This window comes from Ictidomys tridecemlineatus, chromosome 3, assembly GCF_052094955.1.
Source record: "Ictidomys tridecemlineatus isolate mIctTri1 chromosome 3, mIctTri1.hap1, whole genome shotgun sequence".
NCBI lineage: Eukaryota > Metazoa > Chordata > Mammalia > Rodentia > Sciuridae > Ictidomys > Ictidomys tridecemlineatus.
The window spans coordinates 101,984,892-102,000,612 of record NC_135479.1 but is presented as its reverse complement, the minus strand read 5'-3'; the positions used below and the strand labels follow the sequence as shown (position 1 = coordinate 102,000,612).

The 15,721-nt window shown below is 40.5% G+C and overlaps 2 protein-coding genes across 5 annotated transcripts in view; one reads left to right on the top strand and one right to left on the bottom strand.

Moving 5' to 3' along the window:
* Positions 1-5,450: 5,450 nt before the first annotated feature.
* Positions 5,451-9,433, bottom strand: Serp1 (stress associated endoplasmic reticulum protein 1). Its single transcript, XM_078043562.1, has 3 exons — positions 9,064-9,433; positions 8,824-8,899; positions 5,451-7,420 (listed from the first exon to the last, which is right to left on the bottom strand). Exons 1-3 carry the CDS (start codon positions 9,145-9,147, stop codon positions 7,380-7,382), a joined length of 201 nt encoding a protein of 66 aa, XP_077899688.1. The 5' UTR covers positions 9,148-9,433; the 3' UTR covers positions 5,451-7,379.
* Positions 9,434-9,603: 170 nt separating this feature from the next.
* Positions 9,604-15,721, top strand: part of Eif2a (eukaryotic translation initiation factor 2A) — a 38,422-nt gene continuing 32,304 nt past the window's right edge. For 3 of the 4 annotated variants that reach the window (XR_013436611.1, XM_040270004.2, XM_005339907.4), the window contains exon 1: positions 9,604-9,762. Coding sequence is in view for 3 of the 4 variants with exons in the window: in XM_040270004.2 (XP_040125938.1) it covers positions 9,735-9,762 (28 nt within the window). In the remaining variant the exon portion in view is untranslated. Of the gene's footprint in view, positions 9,763-11,263; positions 11,342-15,721 lie in introns of those variants that run through there. The other variant, XM_078043561.1, reaches the window with a different exon arrangement.

Below are 15,721 nucleotides of genomic sequence, written 5' to 3'. Positions count from 1 at the left end.
TCAACAACTAAAAAAGCACTGTTCTGGGGACAGTTCAGTCATAGACAATATGCTTAGCAACATGTATAAGGTCCTGGACTCAGTCCTTCCTCCCCAAAACAACAAAAATAAAAGCTTTGTTTACTAAAGTCTTAGAAGCAAGGCAGCACAGTTGCATGAGTTCCCTTAGAGTGGACATTGCAGTCTCTAAATCCACATCCTGATGGAAAACAGCAGGCTCCTTGGGGAAATGGCTTGTTCAAGCCAGGGAGGGAAACATCTCAGATGAACCTGGGGCTTCTGCTCTGCCGGACTCACTTCTGCACACTTTCCAAGAACAAACCCACCTAATCTTGATTTTATACTTGAGGAAACTGAAATAGACTGCTCAAGGTCACATAGGTACAAAGTGACAAAACAACAGAAACAAATCTATAATTAATTTTGTAAGATGTAATATAAAAGGAAGCTAAGTAGAGGATATACAGGAATTTTCTGTACTGTCTTTGAGACTTCTCTGTAAATCTAGGTTTATTTTAAAATGATTAAAGGTATCAAATAAAATTCCATACATTTTCCCTAAATGGTTCTCCATTTGTCTTAATGGGGACCCAAGCATTTTCAGGGACAAGGCTGGGAGCCCATGTAGCTGTGAAGGGCCTTTTCACATCCAGGTGGCTTTGGTACCATCACTGCGCTTCCCCAGTGGTGCTGATTTGGTTGTAGGTAATAGAAGGGGTGCGGTAAGGATCACCAAAGCAGGTTGCTGCTATGAGGGAGCCATCTTTATAGTTTGTTTTTTAAAAGTTTTGTTTGCTTGTTATACAACTTACATCAAGGAAATTATATAGAATGAATGAGCAAGCTCTGGGAACAACAAGCTCTCTGATTTCTCAATTTTCCAAATGCCAACAGATCTTCCTGGAGGACTGGCACATGGCAGTCACTCCATAGCTGGACATGACTCACAATCCTACAGGTTTCCAGTGGTCCTTCAGAGGCAAAGCTTTGAAAAGGCTGAATTATAATTTGGGGTCTGTAAGTAGCAGATGATACTAAGAAGATGGATCACTTCCTGCCAAATCAAAGATGAAGGCTATTAATCCTTTTATTTGGGGTGGAGAAAGCACTTCGCCCTATCACAAATCTGTTTTTGCAGTTCACAAAGTCAGTCTTATCTTATTTGCAGAGTATTTTTAACTTTAAGTGTTTTTGTCATTATTAGATTTCGTAAGGGCTGCTTGAGGCAGAGGGTGTTTCCTTCGCCACAAAGAAAAGGAAGCCTGAGGAGGTTGTGGGATTGATCACCATGGAGCTAGTTAGTGCCAGAGCTGGATGAAAACCCAAGCCCTTTCAATAGTTCTCAAAGTTCTCTGTGCAGGCAGATCACCAGGGGATCCGTAAAGATGGAGATTCAGTGGGCCTTGGGTGGGGTGGGAGATACTGTATTTTCTAACAGGCTTCCAGGACTCTGCTGGTTCCAGGACGATACTCTGAGCAGATTAGCCCAGGTTAGGCATTAAATTTCACTGGTCAGCTTTCCTTGTGTGTACTTGGCACCATATGGATTTCCACAGCATGTTTTGCAAAAGAAATGTTTCTCGCTTCAAAACACATCTTAATACTGTTCTCATGCAAGAACAAGTGACTAAGATTTGGGGATGGATTTCGTTTCCTGTGGTGCCTTCCTTCTCCTTATAATCCACTGGTAATTAACAGGTGGGCTGTGCACTAGTGACCAGGGCTGGAGTTAGGTAAAAGCATGCTTTAATGCCCTCAATGTTTATATACCTTTATGATTTGGGCCTTATAAGAAATTATGTCTCAATTCCAGATGGATTTGTGCTCAGGAATCTGCAGTTGTGCATTTATTGGTGCATCAAATAGAGGTTTCCTCTGGTCTCAAGGGGCTCCTGGTGCCAGGAGCTGAGCTGTGTGGCTCCACGGATGGTATTTTCCCACAAGGGCCTAGGGAGTGCCCCTTGCACAATGTATGTGGTCCAGTTTGGTAACCACACCATATTCTAAATGCTAGTCATGTGGTGTGACCCTGCTGTGAGGGAATCTGTGAGGAGGAGCTGTCTTCCCAGGGCTACTGGCTTGAAAAATGTCCACAGGCCTGGTATGGAGAAGAGGCACCCGGGTGGTGTCCTGGCTTTCCTGAATCCTGGGATGGAGGTAGGCAGGGGCAGCTGACAACTCACAGGCACCCCTCTGCAGGGCAGGCACAGCTGTACTTCTTTCCTGTAACTGGACTGACTGGTTGGTGAAGTGTTAGCTTCTTTGATAAAGCACTATTTGGTTTTCTCAATGACATCTGCTATGACTGTTCTAAATATGACTGAAGGACAAATATCACTCTGTTGAAATATTTTCAAATATCAAGCCTATCCTGTGTGACTTTGCTTCGTGCTGAAGGCAGACATTAACCAGAGATCACTGGACTGGAAGTAATGGGTGACTGTTTTGCCGGGGTTAGAGGATTTTACAAGACATGTTTCCTAAAGATTATTATTTTTATAAGTTTTTTTTTTAGTTGTAGATGCATACCTTTATTTTATTTAGTTTTATTCGGTGCTGAGAATTGAACCCAGTGCCTCACACGTGCTAGGCAAGTGCTCTACCACTGAGCTACAACAACAGCCCCAAGATTATTTTATTATAAGGCATTCATTGCTCTTTTTATCACTCAATAATGTTGAGTTCCCACTATGTGTATAAAGCTCCGTACTAGCCTTGGGGGTGGTCAGAGTTGAAGACAGTAAGAAAATAAAAAGACTTGGCCCCTCTCTATACTTGATCTGAGAAACTCAGAAACAAAACAATTCAATATGGTCTAGTGCTAACTGCCCAGTCATCAATCCCCAAGTGCATCTGGTTTCTAGAGGAAAAAGAAACTTTACAGAGGAAGTGAAATGAAAGCTGGGTCTGAAAAGACAGGTAGAACTTTAATGTGGGAGAATGAGCAGAAACATTTTCAAAAGTATTGGAAACTGTGCAATGAGGGGAAACTGGGGACAAGGCTGAAAACGCAGGTTTAGCCACGCGGTGGAGAGCCCTGAAAACCAGACTCTGTCAGATTTCACCTCTATAAAAAAACCTATGGGGCCTCATGAGATTAATACACAAGGTAAAAGGAGCCCTGTTTCCTCAGGTGCTGGGGATGTGACCCGGGGCCGTGCACAGCCCAGGTGAGCTCTCTACCTCTGAGGCACATCCTTACCATACTGAAAAGCCAGTTTGGTTTTTCTAATTTTTATTGTTACTGGCACTGGTGGGAGAAAGATTAACTTCTCTTGACTGTCATTTCCTCAGTCATATTTCCTCAGAGGCCAATGAAGATCATATCTAGAGCCTCTAAATAAATTATTCTAGTTCTAATTCAATTATTCTCATCTTCCTGCTGGACCAACAGTGAGAAAATGCCCGTTCCTAGTTTATCTACTGACTATGAAACAATCTTGTAAAATTCTTTTCATAAGTTTCACAAATATGCTTTTTTAAAATATTCTTTTCATGTTTCATAGATTTTTTTTAAAATTAGAGCTTTATATCAATACATAGCAGTTGGGTGAAACCATTGTAATTTACAGATTTAGTTCTATCTGCATTCCAAAATAGAAACACACTGAGCCTTTGGTATCAAAAGTATCTTTGGAGAACGCTTGTTACATTTCTTGAACACTACACTTACCTAATCATTATTTTTAAAAATAAGTTTATTGTAGGATTATTCTTAAACATCACAGATAAAAAAATTAAAAACAAAATACAATAAAACTGTAGCAAAATAATTCTTAAAGACATAAACCTTACTAATTTGATCTTTGATTTTTCTGCTATACAAGAAACACCAATAGTAATTGTCACTTAAATTCACTCTCAAAAGAAATTGCACCCAAAGGATCAGATAGGGAGCGAAAGGGGAAGTGCTGAGGAGTGATATTGGTCAAACTATGTTATACTGTGTGCATGTACAAACATGTAATAATAAATCCCACCATTATGTAACCATAAGATACCAATAAAAATAGTGGAAAAAGGAAAAAAATTCACCCATTAAAGGATAAATTTTTGATTAGCAACCTGAAACAATAATTTTTCTAAAAACAGAAGCAAAGTGCTCATGAAAACAGAAGTGCTACGTACGTTTTGCAATTTCTGTCTTCTTCAGTGAGTCAAGAAACCTCAGTTCTGTTTCTGCTCCCCAATAGTTCTGTGACGGCAAGATCATTTATCTTTTCTTTTGAAATATGTACAATTATTCTTATGCTTTCTGTTATCTGCTCCCCTCCACCAGATTGAAAGATACTTGAATATTGGGACTCTATTCACAGCTCTATCTAGATCTAGCATGTTACTGAGTATTCACTGAAAAAATGATATTTTATCTGTAAGTTAAAGCGGTTCAACTAAATTCTCCATGTCCTGTTTCTGTGAAATGTATGAATTTAATTTGAATTATCAAAGCTCAGTTAAAATTTTCCTTTCAGTTTTTTAGCCTTTTACTGCTCTTAATATTCCTTCCCAGTATGGACGTGTCCTAATTCCACTTGAAGATAAAGAAAGAATGGAACTACATTTAACAGGAAAAGCTCTAAGAGAGTGACAGAATTTGTTGTTTAAGTCAACTCCTGAATTTAAAGTAAAAAACAATTAAAAAAAATCTAACTAAAAAAGTAGGTAAAGTCAAATCAAACCTAAGAACAATTTCTAAATGGAGAATCTGATGATATTCTAAATTTTCAGATGCTAAAGCACATGGGAATTTTGTTAGTGGATCCACTACTGAGCCCTACAATACAGCTGTGCCTGCTAGTCCTTTGGGCCAACAGAACCCAAGTAACCTCAGTGAGAATTCATGGCTCTGCGGGTGAATGTACATGTACATCTTTAATGTTAAAGTATAGTATGTGCACCGTTACAATGAGAATCTTATTTTGGAAGCCCATTTAGTTTGAGCAACATTATATATAACCCAACAGATGCAATGAAATAACAGAGCAATGAAATATTAGAGCAAAACTCAGAGTAAATAGATGATGGGGACAACCCCAAGTAAGCACTTATTCTCAAGTTGTGCCCAACATCAGATGATCTGTAAAACTGAACTGAGAAAGGAGATCAAAGAATTGTACTTTTTCCTTGAATCAGACTTGGGTAACAAAATGAAAATACCCTAAGTAGAAAAAGTTCTTAATTCGTTTTACTTCTTATATATTTTTCTTTTTAGTCACTTTTTAAAAATACTTTAATTAACAAATTAATTAATTTATCTGGTACTGAGAACTCAACCTAGTACCTCACACATGCTAGGCAAATGCTTTACCACTGAGCCAAAACCCCAGCCCGCTAGCCCCTTTTTACAAATCTTACATTTGTGCCTCTCAGTATTATTCTTTTAACTTAAATGTAAGATAATACACTCAGATAAGAACTCTGTAAAATCATTTTCTTTGAGAAGAAAAGCATCAAATATTCAGGGAACTTTATTTTTAAACGATAAATCAAATAGACACAGCTTTCATTTACCCAAACATGCAGAATCCAACCTGAATATAAAACGTACTCAATTGGCAAATTACACATGAAATACAAAGGGAATGCAATTTTACATATGTGAAATGATTGCCAGCTATAGCAACTTAACAAATTAAAAATATTGTACATTAAAAAACAAAACAAAAACCACCTTAAAGCCAATTATCTATAGTAAACCAAGGGCAAGTTTGATATGGAATGATTTGATTCAAGCAAAGAGTAAGGCACCTGCTATGAATTTAGAGCAATAACTTTCATTTTTAAAGTTACAATAAAATAGAATTAGATAACCCAAGACTTGTTTCAAAGAGGAAAACAAGTACAGGGATTGATTTACTGGGTGAGAAAGTCAGGTAAAATTCAGCTAAAAACCTGCTGGCCCAAAGTTGGCCAATTCCTCTCCTAGGGGAGCAGTTAAGTTCCTAGATGCCCTTAACCACTCCTCCCCTTTACTCTCCTCCTTCCATGAGGGTATGTCGGGAGTCCCCTATGAGGTTCGCACTGTGTATATATTAGGTAGCAGATTTCCCTTCTGTTCCTCTTAAAACAGCTTATTTTAAAAGAGATATCCTGAGGCGATTAACAAAGCAAACATAAGCAGCCTTCTACCAATTCATTAGTACACACACGCTGCTCAGGCTTTTTGCATCAAGTTATGGCTAAGTAGAGCCAACACTTGCAGTTTTCAACAGTACTAGAAAACACAAAATCTGCCTTATTACCCTCACCCTTACTATTAATAAGAAAATCTGATCAATCATGACATATAAAATCATATAAGGGAAGACTGAACCTATCAGTAAACCCATTTAATTTAAAATGCCACTATACACTGATATATCTAGTCCCCATCCTAAGGGCATTTTAATTATAAACCTAGAAAAAATGCTTTCAAACCTTAAGTGGAACTTATTAGTTGATGTGCCTTTTTTGGTATTAAAAAGTGCTATAGATATGCTAAGATGTCTTATGGCACACTGGACTCAATGGTAGGTCTTGATGACAGAGATTTCTAGTAGCATTTTTCCTTAAAATTTTGTCTAACACAGTAAACTCCTTTGATATATTAAAATAATCCTGGTGAAATCAATGTGACATAAACCTTCCCTGACTTCACTCCATCATGGTAATTTTTAGTGAAACCTCAGTGACTGATTAAGTTACAAAATACTTTTTTTCCCCCTAAAAATGGGATCTTACATTATGCTCACTCATGCAAAATCCAAGGTAGTGTAACAGAAACAATATCATGAAAATACATGTGGCTTATATATAAGCATCTCTGCTTATATTATGCATTCAGAAGCTTTTCAAAAATTTTGGATGCTAATTGTTATGGTAAAACTAGGCTGTGTTCCATTTATAAGCACCTTATTACAGGACAGTTACATGACCCTATAATGGAGTGTGCTTTTGATTCAAGAGTAATAAAGTGCCTAGCTATATAAAAACCTCAAGATTCCAAATTTTAAATTAAGCTAACTACACTTTACATGTTAGAGTTAACAAAATCTAGACTCAGTCTACACAGATTTAATCTAATTATTCATACTACATACTGTTTTAACAACCACATTAAAAAAAAAACTTACACTTTACTAAGTAGGGTCCACTACTGTAGTTTAACAATCAAATTTTATTGCTTTATTCATGTGGTGCTTTTTGCAAGGCACTGTGGTATGAACTAGAAAACCTGGAATGACTCGTGATAAACCTTGGAATGACACATGAAGGATGCTATGAAAGTCATTCTGAGGCAGGATGCTTTACTGAATCGGTTTTAACCAGGGTATCAAACATCAGGAATGAGTTCAAGTTAAAATTCACAGGAGAATGGAAACATCTTAAGGTGAGTGACTTCACATGCCCATCCTGATACTCTGAATAATCTGGAAAATTGCTGTGAAGAGAAAGAACAAATGTTAAAACAAGCTTTGAATAAAATACACCCAGCAACTACAAAATTACCTATTGAAGTAGTTAAGAATCTGAGGATACTCTTATAATCATTTGCAAAATGATTATCTATCTATCTATTGCAAAAAGCTATCTAGCTTCACTGTAAGAAGACAGGCCTATCTTAACAAATAAAACAATTAAATGCTCATAAAGTTTTATTATTTTCCAGTGCTAGGAAATGAACTGAAGGCCTCTCACATGCTAGGCAGATGATCTACCTCGAAGCAACATTCCCAAATCAAGTTATTTTTTAAATCGTAGCTTCCCTAAATTTTATGTTAAGTGTCCAAATGAGCCTGCACATAGTAAATCATTATAGAAAGAACTTAAAGCCAGCCTGGGAAGCTGAGGCAGGAGGACAGTGAGTTCAAAGCCAGCCTCATCAAAAGCAAGGTGCTGAGCAACTCAGTGAGACCCTTTTTTAAAAAGGCTAGGATGTGGTTCAGTGGTCGAGCGCCCCTGAATTCAATCCATGGTACCAAAAAATAAGTAAATAAAAATAAAAAGAACTTAAAACACCAGCGTATACAGGTTTTTCTAGATAGAATGATTTTGGCTTATTCCTAAATAATTAAGCATCCTTTAAAGCCCTGGCCAATAACATATGCATGTTTCCTCATTCTCACAAAGCTGAAATTCAATCATCTTTGGGTTATATAAACTGCTTGGCTCTCAGCCATTTATCAGGAAAGCTTCCAATTGGTAGGTTTAGGAGAAAGGCAAAGCAAAATGTTAAACAGAAATCTCAGAAACATCAGAATGTGGAAAACAGAATCATTTACCTCAATATGAACAGTGGGCACAATAAGGTAATAAATGAAAAAGGCCATTCTGTAACTCATTTGCAGAGGCAAGTGCCTATTACTCTAACAGCAGGCTGCCCTGGTAACTAATCTTTCTTGCCATATGTCAAACGTTCCTTTTATTAACATAAAAACACTTGTCTCACCAATTAAATTGCCAAGCGGGTACATATTCTCCACACAGAAACACGTCTCTGGATTAGCTTTACTTTTATAAAACGTGCCACCTTTTGGACACAGATTCTGATATGGTCAAATCAAGTACTAACACCAGGAGTACACGTTGGGAAGTCTCTCTGCAAGTGACAATGAAATCGCACACAGTCCAAGTTCTCCTTCTGTGCGCGCTTCTTTTTGTTTAGCCTTAAATGTCCGCCTGCCTGACCATCACCACGGACCTGGCCTCTGGTCTCCGAGCACCGACGGAGGGCGGAGAAGTTTCGGGCACTGTGCTCGGCGACGCCGCGGGCCAGGAACCGGGGTCGGAGCTGGCCGCGAGCCCCCCCCCCCGCCGCCCGACGGCAGGCCGCCCCGCACCTACCGGAGCCGCAGACCACGAAGATGAAGAGCGCCAGCAGCCAGGGTCCCACCGACGCCTTCTCCTCGGGGGCGTTTCTCTGCAAAGGGAAACCCGGTCAGAAGTGCCGGCGGCCGGTTGCCGTCGGCCGAGCCCGCCCGCCCCGGCCCGCTCTCCCCCGGCCCTGGCCCCGGCCCCGGCCCCGGCCCCCTCACCGGCCCGCTCCAGCCCCCTCCCCGGCCCCCGCCCTCCCGCCCAGCTCACCGAGGTTTTGGCGACGTTGCCGCGCTGCGTGATGTTCTTGCTGTGCTTCTCGTTGGCCATCCGGATCCGCTGCTTGGCAACCATCTTCGCGGCGCCGCCTCCGCCCGGCAGCCCCTCGGCCTCGCTCGCTTGCCTCCCGGGCCGCTGTGAGGCTCGGCTCCCGGAGCCCGCGCCGCCGCGGGCAGGAGGCGCTCGGGACGGGCGCCGGCGGCGGCCGCTGGATCTGGGCGCGACGAGCGCGAGGCGCGGGCTGACGGCGTCGGGTCGGCGGGTCGGGCCAGCAGGGCGCGCGGGAGCACGGAGCGGGCGGCCGGGAGCGTGGAGAGAAAGAGGAAGCCGACGCAACAACCGGACGGTACAGCCCGCCGCCTCGAACTACTTCGGGTTCGGCTGCCAACGTCAGCACTGGGCGGGCTCCGCCCCGCGGAAGTGCGGACTCCGCCCGCGGGAGACCGGGGGCGAGCGCCGGCGCGGCCGGCCCTTCAAGCTCAAGCAGGAGGCGTCGCCGAGCTGCGCGTGCGCGCCCCGCCGCCGGAAGTGAGTAGGCCCCGAGGCTGGCGGCCCCGGAAGCACTCGCTCGCAGCCTCCACGCCTGGGGAGACGTGTAGGGGCCGGGTTCGGCCCTCGTTGAACTCTCACCCCAGCGCACAGGTTTCTTTTTCCGGGACAAGATGGCGCCTTCCACGCCTCTGTTGACAGGTGAGTTCCGAACCAGCGCGGGACTCCTTTTCTCGGGTGTGGTCTGTCTGTGTCTTTGCTCTGCAGAGCCAGCCGGCGGTCCCTGAAGTCCGACCCACGCTTTCTCATGGCTTGCGGAGTGCCTGGCCCGTCACCTGGGCTTCTTGGTCCACTGCGTGGCAATCGGAAGTCAGGCCCATGTCGCTGGTGTCCCCCTCCCAGCTGCCGTCCGCCCTCCTCCCTGCGCTCCGGCCGCTTCAGCAGCGAGAGCGGCACTCGGCGGGCTTGATGCGGGCTGCAGTGCTGCTGTTGCGGGTACCGCGTTCAGAGACGAGCCTTGAGCTCCCGAGGCCCGCGGAGCTCCGACGGCGCGCTCCTGGCCCTGGTGGGGCTGCGGCCGGGAGCCCGTGTCGCTCGCGCTCCTCGAGGCTCTGTACCAGGGCGCAATGGAGACCTCTGGCCGACATGACGTGGAGACGGTTGTGGACGTTTTGGAAGTAGAATGTTACATGGCTCCTGGGGTTTTGAAGCTGAACTCGTTTGTACTGTTGAAGATGAGGTTTCGGACAGTGCTGGGCGGGATTCGATGTCAGTGTGAAGGAGAGGGCGTGGGAAGGGGAACAGGTCTTAAGTCGTGGTCACCGTGTAGCAGGAAAGGAGAAGGCGTGAAGACGGGAGTCTGCTCTGGAGGAGGGGGGTAATCTCCTCCGAACCAAAGGGAGCCATAAAATGCTTTTCCTCTGCTGGACGCAATGCTGCACACCTGCAATCCCAGAGACCCCAGAGCCGGGGCAGGAGGATTACATGTTTGAGGCCAGCCTCAGCAACCTAGCAAGACACAGTGTCAACACCAACAAAAGGAAAACAAAACAAACAAATAAACAAAACAAAGAAAAAACTTTTGCACTTATTGCCATTCTTGCCATTCAGCACTTTAAGATCCATGCTCACTCCTGTTCAATGGAGTACCACAATTCATTCACCCAATATTTATCAAATGCTGACGTCTTATAGATAAAATGCTGGGCTGAGACTATTTAAATGGCATAATTACGTAATTAAATGATTTCCCTAGCCTCACAAACCTAACTGTATAATTTTTGAATACTAAATGGCTATTTGAACTCTAGTAAAAATTAGTAGATTTTAAAAATTTTTAAAAAGTGGTATCTCACTTTTTACAATCTATTCTTCGGCATAGGACTATTTTGACCTTTTTGTAGAGGCAAACCTCTTTTCATCTATTAAAATTAGTTTCAGATATCATTGCTCTGTGAAGGCTTTTCTCTTTCTTCCCATATAGTCAGTCACTCCCTGAACTATTTCTGAACTCCATGTGTACTTATTTTTTTTTTTTTCACTTTTCACATAGGATGTACTAGACCCTTAGTTTCTTTCTTTTTTGTTTTTTGTTTTTTTGTTTTTTGGGTGTGGAGGATTTGAACTCAAGGGCAGTAGACCACTGAGCCACATCCCTGCCCTATTTTGTATTTATTTAGAGACGAGTCTTACTAAGTTGCTTACTGCCTCCCCTGTTGCTGAGGCTGGGTTTGAACTTGGGATCCTCCTGCCTCAGCCTCCTGAGCTGCTTTGATGACAGGTGGGTGCCACTGCGCTTCTTCATGTTAAGAGCAGAGTACTATTCATTCCTGCCTTCTCAGTACCTAGAACTGAACCTGAAAAGCAATAGGCACTCTAAATGTGATAGTGGAGAAATAAATTAATGAAGGGTAGCTCGTTTATTTCTTGTCAAATTTACTAAGAATGACAGTTTTCTTACAATACCCATACACAAGGATTTTCTAAGAGCTTAGAGGTTATTGTTCAGGCTGCCTCTCATATGTTCATATTCTTGGAGGCCAGAGGCATTACTTCATCAGAGTCATACTGTGGATGGCAGAGTGATGATTTTATGCGCATTATTCCATTTCATGCTCCCTTTTCTGTCACTAAAACACACTGTTTAATATTGTAAACATTCTTAGTTGGGGTATTTCATTTAATAATAGATTTTTTTTTAACTTCCAAACTCTTTTGTTAAATTAGATTCACAGGATCTTAGAACTGTGAATAATTTGGAAGTTATCCAGTAAATTTTATTAGTCACAACTTTTAGTTGGAAATGACGAAAACCAAAAAAAAAAAAAAAAAAAGGGCAGGTGAGAAAGGGAGATTTTCAAAACTCACATAACCTAATAGCTTCCATACTACTGGATTCAGTTAATCACATGACTCCAAAAATCTGTCTTCATCTGTAGGCCGTGTTCCTTCTGGATTTGTTTGTTCTCAGGCTGACATCAGCCAGCTCGGGCACCTCCAAAGGAAAGAGAATATTTTTGCCATTGGTCCCAGCAAATCTAAAGACTGCCATCTTTGGCTTGTCTTGTCTCGTCTCTTACTCGTCTTTGTATTAGTTTTTCATCAGAAGTCAGGACCAAATTGTATGCTCACCTGTATTAATGTGGCCTAAAAAAGAGGGGCTTGGTGCTGGGTATGTAAAAATAGCAACATGCATTACAAGAAATTCTTTTTTTTTTTTTTTTAGAGAAAGAGAGAGAATTTTTTTAATATTTATTTTTCAGTTTTTTCGGCAGACACAACATCTTTGTATGTGGTGCTGAGGATCGAACCCGAGCCACACCCATCGCGTTACTGCTTGAGCCACATCCCCAGCCCCTTTAATTTTTTTAGTTATACCTGGACACAATACCTTTATTTTATCGATTGATCGATTTTTATGTGGTGCTGAGGATTGAACCCATGGCCTAGCATGTGCTAGGCAAGTGCTCTACCACTGAGCCACAACCCCAGCCCCCACAGTACAAGAAATTTTTTTTTTTTTTTTTTTTTTGTGGTTCTGGGGATTGAACCCAGGGCCTTGTGCATGCAAGACAAGTACTCTACCAACTGAGTTATATCCCCAGCCACCTACAAGAATTTTTTTTTTTTTTTGAGAGAGAATTTTTATATTTATTTTTTTGTTTTTGGCGGACACAACATCTTTGTATGTGGTGCTGAGAATCGAACCCGGGCTGCACGCATGCCAGGCGAGCGCGCTACCGCTTGAGCCACATCCCCAGCCCCAAGAAATTCTTGATGTCTAAGCAGCTTGCCTAGATGAGGTCATTGAAATAATTTACTTAAAATTGAGTCATTTTTCTAAATTGATGTGTAGTTCAGCAAATATAACAGGTGGGAAAAGTATATTTTAAGAATCACCATATCCCTGACATATGACCCTGTTTGTTGAAGCCCAGTGTTTTTCTAATTCTAACTCAGGCCTAGAGTAATAAATTGTATGAGCCTCAAAAAGGCTAGTAAGCTTAGAAAAGATTATGTAGATACAATAGTTGTTGTAGTTATTGTGTTTTTTTTTTTTTTTTTTTTTTTAGAGAGAGTGAGAGGAGAGAAAGAGAGAGAATTTTTTTTTAAATATTTATTTTTTAGTTCTCGGCAGACACAACATCTTTGTTGGTATGTGGTGCTGAGGATCGAACCCGGGCCGCACGCATGCCAGGCGAGCGCGCTACCGCTTGAGCCACATCCCCAGCCCGTAGTTATTGTTTTTTAAACAGTTACCGTGTCAAACTCTAATATTTATTGTTTTAGAACTATTCCATTCTGTTTGCTGATCCTATTTTACTAAAGAAGTAAATCATCAAACCCCAGATCACATCAAGTGTGAACATACGCTCTCAAGCTAGTTTCACATCCTGTTCACTGTTTCACCTTCAGATATTAACTCAAGTGATTTTTTATTAAAGTTTTGTGTAGAATAAAATTGTTGCAGTTATGAAAAAGTTTGTTTGTTTATATTTATTTTTGCTTTTATTAATTTGTAAAATAGTTTATGTTCTCTTATGAACTTGAGTTTGTTTTTCCTAGTAAATTTATGTATCCATTTATTCACATTTTTATAAGGAAATTATGCAAACTGGTTATTTAATCTAATAAAGTTTCTTATAGGTTCAAAAATATTAGGCTTCAATATAGCAAGATATGAAATAAACCTGTTGTTTTAAGTGGTTTATATGTATGAACAAAACTGTAATAATCCAATGTGATTTTTATTCTGAATTCTCCTGTGAAATATTATGTGCAAAGAATGCCTAGTTTAATGGGCATTGATAGATCATCAACTTCATAGTAGCTTTGGTTTGTATTGTTGTCTCATAGAATATGTTTTTACCTTTGTACAAAAATCTTGGTCTTTTTGATATTTGATTCTAACTTTATAATTTTATCCAATATTTCCAACCAAAACCATTCTGGGGAAATGTTGAAAAACTTTCATTTGATTTGTTTCCTTTTTTTTTTTTTTTTTGGCTGTACTTTAAACAAAGTATAACCAAAATGATGTTGCATTTTTTAAAAGTTTTTAAAATTTGAATATAATTTAAGACTCAGAGAAGTTAAAAAAACAGTAGAGTTCTATGTACTTTTTACCCAGCTTTCTCCAGTGATAACCTGTATAACTGTAGTGAATTATTAAACCTAGGAATTTGACTGGTACAATAGTATTTATTAAACAAAATTTCTTATTCAGATTTTGAGTGTGTGTGTAGTACTAAGAAATTTTATCATATATAAATTCATACACCCACCACATAGAACTGTTCTGTCACCAGCAAGAAATTCCTGTGGTGCCCTTTTATAGTGAAGTCCTTCCAGCATTAATGCCTAACAGTCGTTGCTCTGTCCTGTGTCACGATAATTTTGTCATTTCATGATGTTGTATAAATACAATTATAGAAACATAATCTTTGGATTTTTTGCTTTTAAAGTTGCGTTTATTTAGGATGTATGTTGAAAAGCAGTTGATTAATTTGACTTAGGATTTTTCGTCTCCAGAAACATACCAAAACCAAAAATTGAAGACCCCATGAAATTTAGTTTCTTGAATGGGAAGGACATGTCACTCTCCACACTGGCACTAAAAATGTCATGTGTGCCTTCTAAGATTTGAGTGACTATTCTACAAGGAAAATTGTCACTTTTGTTGTCATTGTGAGTGTTTTTTGTTTTTCTCATTACTTCATTGTGATTTTTCTCCCTGTATTAGTTTGGGACATAGGTCTGAAAAACAAATTTTAGAAAAGGAAAACCTACTGGTTGCCCTGAATAGCCTGAGAGTTCCCGCTGCTATAGCCAGAAAGATAATCTTCATGAAATCTGGGGTGTAGATGCCACTTTAGTAATGGATAAGATCTTTGAATTTTCCCTCAAGTAAACATTATGTAACATCAAAATCATCAAATGACTACTAGTTACAATTACCACTAGAACACAGGAAGCCAAGATGAGCCGGGGAGAAGATTTTTGCTTTATCTTCTTTGCCCATCAGTTCTGGCCTGTGTTCTTGGTGTCAGTAGTTAGGGTCCTTAGAACATAATTTGATTTCATCAGCATTTTCTTTTTTTTTTTAATATTTATTTTTTTAGTTGTAGTTGGACACAATACCTTTATTTTATTTATTTTTCTGTGGTGCAGAGGATTGAACCCAGGGCCTTGCATGTGCTATGCAAGTGCTCAACTGCTGAGCCATAACCCCAGCCCTCATCAGCATTTTCTAATTAACTGGGACTACACTGACAATGTGCCATTTAGGCATCCTGGACCCACGTGTTAATTTTGAGAGAGCTCTCTTAACGTGTTAGATTTTACTACAACTTATGAGAAGACCCTCATTATGCTGGCAAAATTGTATGTAGTATAGGAATAGGGTGTAATCTGATAATTATAAACTTTCTAAATTTGAAAAATTCACTTTTGGTTAATTCCCCCAATGTCTGTTAGAACTTCACTTATAGTATTAATAATGGCCTATTCTCTTCTAAATCCTAATGTGTCACATGAAATATCGCAGCAGATGATTGATTTGATAATGAAAAATAGCACTTCTTTGCTCATGTGGTGAGAAAATTTTAATGCTAAAGAAATAAACTTTAGGCTGGGAATGTATCTCAATGGTAGAGTGTGC